We start from the raw sequence: 7,303 nt of genomic DNA on the forward strand, positions 1-7,303 counted from the left end.
GCAAATGTTTACTTTCTAGATTATCTCGGATTTGTTTTCATTATTTTGTTTTCTAAAAGGTTGTTTGGAGCTAAAAATCAATCCAGAAAGCATCACTGACAGGCAAACAAACGGAAGCTTTAATGGACTTTTTTATTTTTGTATTTTCTCTGTAGTGGATTAAGTAATTTTCTAAAAAAATTTTTTTTAATAAAGCAGCATGAAACATACTAAAATTAAAAGTAAAGAATGGCAACTGAGAATTAGAAATGAAAACAAGTACAGGTTCCCCTTTGAAGTGTGTTTAAGCGCTTACTCAGCAACAAATTCTCAGAATAACCCTGTAATGTTGAAATTATGAAATCAAACTCACGCTGTCGCGTAATTTTCTCTTTATATTTGTACAAAACAACTTTAAGTTATCAAGATGAAACTTCGTCAGCCTGCAAAAAGCAACACGCATTTCATCATCACGGTCACCTGCGAGCGATATGCTTAAAACAAGGAGGACCTATAATAATAATGATCATAATAATAGTAATAATAATTGTCCAATGTGACAGAACGTGTTAAAACAAGTACAGCGGCACCTCGGTGCAGCACTCACCCACAAAGTGAGGTGTATAGAAGAGAGGTGGGGCGGGTGGATGAGGAAAGCGACGTGATTGGCACAGAGAGGAAAGCGTCTGGGCGCCCCGGTGACCCCACCCGGAGCGCTTTAAAGGCCGATAGATGGCAGCTCGGCATCCTCCCTCAAGCAGAGAAGCGAGCCGGTGCACGGAGCGGACAGACCGGAATATTCTCAGGATATCTGGCTGAATGAAAAACTGTAATGAACTGAATAAGATGATCAACCACCTGGGGATTTTAGAGCAGAAGATTTGAAAGGCGAATATTCGGCTGAGAAATTTCTATAAGACAGAGAGGTAAGAAGTTTGCTGAACGCAAGTTGGGCATTACAGATCATTTTCCTACAGGTTTTAGATTTTAAACTACACAAACGTTTAAACTAAAACTGTTTTAGCCTTGTCTCTTCTGTTTTTGTCTTCGCTTACATCGTGTTCCAAACTTCCTGATAGAAATGATTCCCAAAGTGCAGCGATCTCGAGGTGTCCAAAATAAACAGTGGCAGCGGTCAATAACAGCACGTGTTTGCTCGGTTTCCCTTTATTTTTGACTGTAAAATAACACGCAGTGTTATAGGATTTGTCAGAAGATCCCTCGGTTCCTCTCGGTGTGTTACTCCATGTTGTTAATTTTCCGTAGGTTAATGATTCCCATTCGCTCTCTCTGCCTTTTCAGTTTGTAAATGGTGATGGATTGACGCCACGCATACAGAACTACGGCCCCAAGGCACTCTTTAGTAAATGCAGTATAACTCATAAATCCACGGCAATTAGCATAATTAGACTTAAATCAGAGCCCGAGGCATCGTGACATTGTCCTGAAAGAAGAGCATTATGTTGAATTTTTAAGCTGTAGATGTGGGGGGAAACTAGCAGATTACATACTTCCAGCCAGAGGCTCATTTAGCAAAATAATGCAATGAAACAGACAAAAAGAAAAAGAAAATTAAAAGCGAAAGAAAATTTTGTATTAGTTACACGGTTTCCTCTCAAACAGTGATTTATACACACACACACACGCCCACCGGGGCCCACGTTTCACGTGTCAGGCCTGATGATAAATTAATAGTCCTGTATAGTTGAAACCTATTTGCACCCACATTAAACAGGAGTCCAACCGGGGATCTTGTGCATATTTCACCGCAGACCTGTCACACGTCGCCGTCAGCCTCTAGGCGCTTGGAACCGGCCTGGGACCCGCCGCAGATTGAAATAAACGGCTCCCACTCGAGGCGAACTCACAGGGAGCAAAGTAAATATTTTCCCGCTATTCTGCCGGTGCAGACTGCAGAGGTTTGGCAGCGATTACCGTGAACTGCGAGCGCGCAAAAATAAACCTTTAAAATATTAATAACAATAATAATCATGATTAAAATATATTCAGTGTAAAAGCTCATTTTAAACCCAGACCGTGGATAAAAAATACTGAAGATAATTTTCACTGGAATATTTTTGGATATAAATTAAACCACTTTAATTTATTATAATAATAATAATAATAATTATTATTATTATTACTATACAGACTTGTATAAAAATAATAATAATAATAATAATAATAATACATGCCTGCATTATAATTCAGTAATAATGATTTTACAGAACTGTATTACAATACTAATAATAATAAGGTAAAATCACCACAAAAAGCCACAGAATAATGCAACAATCCAAAAAAGACGATATTGAAAATTCTACTTTATACACTACTTTAAAAATACATTTGATCTGAAACAACACTTTATATTAGCAAAATACAAAGCAGATTATTAGCAATGAGATCAATGGAGAATCTATTTTACGACTTTTCTCAACACTAAATTGAACAAAAAGTGTTTGGTGCTGGGGTCTTTAATCAAATGTAATATAAAAGTTATCGATTTTCTAGTTTCCATGTTTTTGATGATATTTTTGACTAAATTGATTTAGTTTCTTTCAGTTTTTCGTTTTACTTTGCTACATTTGTGCGGATCTGACGACACACATGAAAGTTCTTTGAAAATTCTAACTGTATATTAACTCATAAATCATTATCAGTTATTCGCTTTGTTATCCTTTTATAAAATGAACCATCTTCCCTTTGGCGGGAGTCTAAAGCTTGTCTTTCACCTGTTGCCATTTAATTTTCTCCTCTCGGAACAAAGACGCACACAAAAATAAAAAATAAGAAATGGCCTCCTGGAGCTTAAACTTTTCTTTAGAAGTAAGTTTGTTTGTTCCGAGGCCTGAAACTCACAGCAGCTTGTGACTCTTCAGTCAGCTCGCCGGTCATGCAGCACTACGGAGTGAACGGCTACTCTCTGCACGCCATGAATTCACTGAGCGCCATGTACAACCTTCACCAGCAGGCGGCGCAGCAAGCACAGCACGCGCCTGACTACAGGCCCTCGGTGCACGCGCTCACTCTCGCGGAGAGACTGGCTGGTAAGACTCAGTTGCTCATTTTCTATCCCAAATTGTCACTTCCTCCCGTTCTCAGTTAAGTTATTATATTTATGTGACCCTGGCACGTGAAGGTGCTCGCGTGAACGTTTAGCTTGTCCCTAAATTAAACTGGTCATGTTTCTTGTTTCTCAACGGCTGTACATTTCAAGACATTATCCTTGAGGCCCGCTATGGCTCCCAGCACCGAAAGCAGCGGCGCAGTCGGACAGCGTTCACCGCCCAGCAGCTGGAAGCTCTGGAGAAAACCTTCCAGAAGACGCATTACCCTGACGTGGTGATGCGTGAACGCCTGGCCATGTGCACCAACCTGCCCGAGGCACGTGTGCAGGTAAAAAAAACAAACCCAAAATTCATTTGTCTAGCAGTCTCGTTTCGCTATTAAAAATGTGAAATAACGCAGTCACGTGATATGAATGGTCGTTTTTCGCTGTTTACGAGCCGATACTGTGCTCTTTCAGACTCACTGTCCTATAAGGATAGTCTTACGTTTGTTTTCTTATACAGTGCACTGCTTTTCACCTCTGTTTGAAACTCTGTCATACTCAGATTTAGCCTTTTGTATCTTTTAAAGCCCACCTGCCAAGAGGCTCCCTGATTAGTCAGGTGGGTGCGCAAAAAAAGTGTTCGTTTCGTAGTTTTTCTCTTGGTAAAAAGCCCCGTAAAAGATCTTGGATAACACAGCTTTTAAGATCATGCTTTAACCATAATTAGACCTAGACCAGAAGCTTCTGCAGAAGTAAATGTTTTAAGAAAAGCGTTCAGTCAGTAGGACTCACTTTATCACAGATCAAGGCAAAAGCAGTTCATTAAATATCAGAAAACATATCAAGGTATTCTAATAAGAGTCTTGTAAGACTACAGTTTTTCATTGGCGTGACGTTCTAGACCCTGCAAAATCTAAAAATAAAAATGAAATTGGGGAAATGGCCTGCTGTTTTCATTATTTACACACCTGCTTGAAAGACTGACTGGATCCTTTTCATTAAAATTGTACAACAGGACATTTGCCTTGGTAGACGATGAATTTCCTGAGGCTCAGTTTAGTTTTTCACATGTGCACCACATCAGGGGTTTTTGTCCAAAGAGCCATGGTAGCCATACTAAATTTTTACAACACACAAGAAGAAGAATATTAGAATATTAACTTTTAATGTATTTTTACTCTTTTACTCAGGCACTTATCTATTTTTCTATCTGCCAGGTTTGGTTCAAGAACCGTCGGGCCAAGTTTCGTAAGAAGCAGCGCAGCTTGCAAAAGGAGCAGCTCCAGAAACAGAAAGAAACTCAAGGAGCTGCCGAAGGTGCTACAGAGGACTCCAAGAATGATCTCACTACTGCCACTACCCTGGCTCCTGAGACTCGCACTCCTCCTCCTCCCTCCTCCTCTTCATCCTCTCACTCAGAGACAGAGAGGCAGGCAGCAGCACGGCCCCAGCCTGGCGAGATGAGCGTGGAAGTAAACGTCACCTCCCCTGAACCATCAGACAGCGAGTCAGCAGCAGAAGATAATGCTGACAGAGAGGAGGACGAAATAAGAGGAGAGACGAGGGTGAAACTCAGGGAGGAGATTCAGGGGGAGGGGGTACTGCCGACAGGGAGCAGCTCCCCATCCTGTAAACGGCTGAGTCCAAGCTCAGGTAAAAAAAACAAACATATTCAGTTTGTCTTTCTTTTGTAGTCTCTAATCAATTACTTTATTTTAGAAATCCATCCATGTGCGAGATAGTTTTATAGAATTCATTCAAATGGACGGTATATACAGAAGTTATCCATGCAAAAGGTGCGTCAAAACATACTGAAGTCCTCCTTCTCGCTTCCTGTCTTCCAGATTCTCCTTTGAGCTCCCCCGCCTTGCCCTCCTCCAGCAGTGTAAGCAGTGGTCTAGCGCAGAGCAACTCCTACGCTTCGTCTCCTCTCAGTCTCTTTCGCCTGCAGGAGCAGTTTCGGCAACACATGGCGGCCACCAACAACCTGGTGCACTACCCATCGTTTGACATGAGCACGCCGTCCAGTCTGCCCTACCTGGGCATGAACGTTAACATGCCTTCCCCACTGGGGTCGCTGCCCTGCCAGTCCTACTACCAGACCCTGTCGCAGGCTCAGCAGGTATGGAACAACCCACTGTTGCAGGCAGCGCCGGGCAACCTCCCAGGAAGCCTCAACAGCAAGACCACCAGCATCGAAAACCTCCGTCTGAGGGCCAAGCAGCATGCGGCCTCGCTGGGATTGGATACACTCCCCAACTGAAGCTTGGCTGCTCGTTGTACGTGCTTGGCCTCTAGGTCAGGGACTACGCTACAGAATGGAGGCCTGCACAGGAGGTGACCTAACAACACCTCCTCCTGACCTCTCATGAACCAGCAAAAGAACTGTGTGTCCACCCAGAATTCAGAATTACCTCCAAAACCGCAGTAGAACCCTCTCCAGTTTAATGTCAAGATTATTTGCTCTTCAGATGTTGTAATGAGAATCACAAAGTCTGCCCACATTTCAAATTTGTGCTCATACAAATTAATTGCACAGCTGAGATTTTTTGTTTGCTCTTTTGTCGATTTTAAATAAACCCAGTTTCAAAGTATTTGTAAGTACACACCAAAAGAGCATAAAGCATGTTTTAGGGGCTCTCCTTTAACTGAGTGCCAGGGTTGTCAGTTCATGTATTGCCCTTATCCTCAACACCATCATTTGAGCATGCGGCTCACTGCTGGGAGCACACGGAAACACAAAGAACATCTCTGCTGGATAGACCGAAGAGAAAATACGATTATGACAAGAACTCAACGGACTTAATGAAAATCCCACCTGGACTGAAGCTGTGACTGAACAGCACTGTTTAGCACTTGCTTGCATTTGACACCACCTGGTCAATAGAATCAGGAAGTTCTAATGCCAGCTGTTCACTATGATTTAAGCTTCTTCTATAAAGTCACTGCAGGAAGGCTTGAACTCCAGAGCTGTCAGTCTCATTCCAGGACAGATATGAAAGATATATATATAAAAAAATCTTATAATCCTACAAGAACTCGAACTATGCATGCTTGTACCCCACTGAAGCATGGCTTATAGCCACATGACATAGTTGACATGGCATTGGCAGCAGGGTAAAGTTCTGATATCAAATTGGTTACTATAATCTCACAACCAAATACATTTTTCTTGATAGATGACTTTCACAGTCAGAGCTTTCAGGTCAGCTTTCAAGAATCCATTGAGCATTGTAAATATCCTTCAGTATTTGTCCACCTTCCTGAGTAAGGAATACCTCCATGTCTCTTCTTTTTAAAGGATTTAACAGGAAGTAGCCCATGTATTTTCCAGTTTTGGCTTTAAGCAAAGGACCTAACAGAGAAAATGAAGCAAAGAGGAGAATCTGCAGATGAGGCACAGTTAAAAATAATTTCGCACCGCCAACATTTATTTTTGTCAGACTGAACTCACCACTTTTCCTGAGCCGGTGGCTTCAGCAGAAAAATGCACAGGCCAGTTCTCTATGTATTATATGACTGTACATTGAAAACATGTATTTCTCATTTGTTTTAAATGTGAGTAATTTATCTGTTCAATGCAAGGGAATAAATCAAAACATAAGAATGACTTATGTTCACAGCATGAAAATGTCTGTCTGTATTTTTTCATTAACACTTTCAAACCAGCTATTTATTAGGTAATTAAGTATTTATTAAGAAAATGTGACATTGAGAAAAAATCAACTTCTTCATAAAATACATGATAAAACTCTTGTGGGATGAGTTGAAGGAAGTTAGCCAAAAGGTGAGTCTGAAGAAGACCAGGAAAGCCATTTACTTTCTAACCAGGATATTGAACCAGTTACTGTGCCCTCTCACAGACGTTACTTTCCAATGAGAATAAGTTGGCAACAAAACAAGGGTGGGCTTGGCTTAGATTGTGCAGACCAGAGAAAGTCTAGCTCATAATAAATGGTTTAAAATTTCAGAAAACTTACCTTCACTTTTTTATAGTAAAAATTAAATTTTAGTTCCTGTTTTATTGAAGACACCTTGATGATCCATAAATAATTTATCCACAGGGTTCATGCTGAGGTTTACACACCAGATAGGGGAGAACCTGCCACTTGTTCACTCACTACAGAAGATTTAATCCCAAATGAAATGACTGAAGCACAGTGTCAGGCCCCAAAGAGTCTCCCAATCCACCATCCACCCACCCACTCCTCATACGCTCTCTTTCGCTGCTTCCCCTCTTCCCCCACCCTGTCAGCAGAGGTTTGGCTG

General features: G+C 41.4%; 1 protein-coding gene across 2 annotated transcripts; it reads left to right on the forward strand.

The window, feature by feature from the left end:
* The first annotated feature begins 724 nt into the window (after positions 1-724).
* On the forward strand, positions 725-6,659 carry LOC113016812 (diencephalon/mesencephalon homeobox protein 1-A-like). 2 transcript variants are annotated; one of them, XM_026159953.2, is made up of 5 exons: positions 725-905; positions 2,862-3,029; positions 3,200-3,378; positions 4,252-4,687; positions 4,879-6,659. In XM_026159953.2, exons 2-5 carry the CDS (start codon positions 2,876-2,878, stop codon positions 5,295-5,297), a joined length of 1,188 nt encoding a protein of 395 aa, XP_026015738.1. In that variant the 5' UTR covers positions 725-905; positions 2,862-2,875; the 3' UTR covers positions 5,298-6,659. The 2 variants fall into 2 exon arrangements, with proteins under 2 accessions (XP_026015738.1, XP_026015737.1); XM_026159952.2 differs by having other exon boundaries at positions 2,862-3,028; positions 3,184-3,378.
* Positions 6,660-7,303: the final 644 nt, after the last annotated feature.

This window comes from Astatotilapia calliptera, chromosome 23 (genome assembly GCF_964374335.1).
Source record: "Astatotilapia calliptera chromosome 23, fAstCal68.1, whole genome shotgun sequence".
In the NCBI taxonomy this organism is placed as follows: domain Eukaryota; kingdom Metazoa; phylum Chordata; class Actinopteri; order Cichliformes; family Cichlidae; genus Astatotilapia; species Astatotilapia calliptera.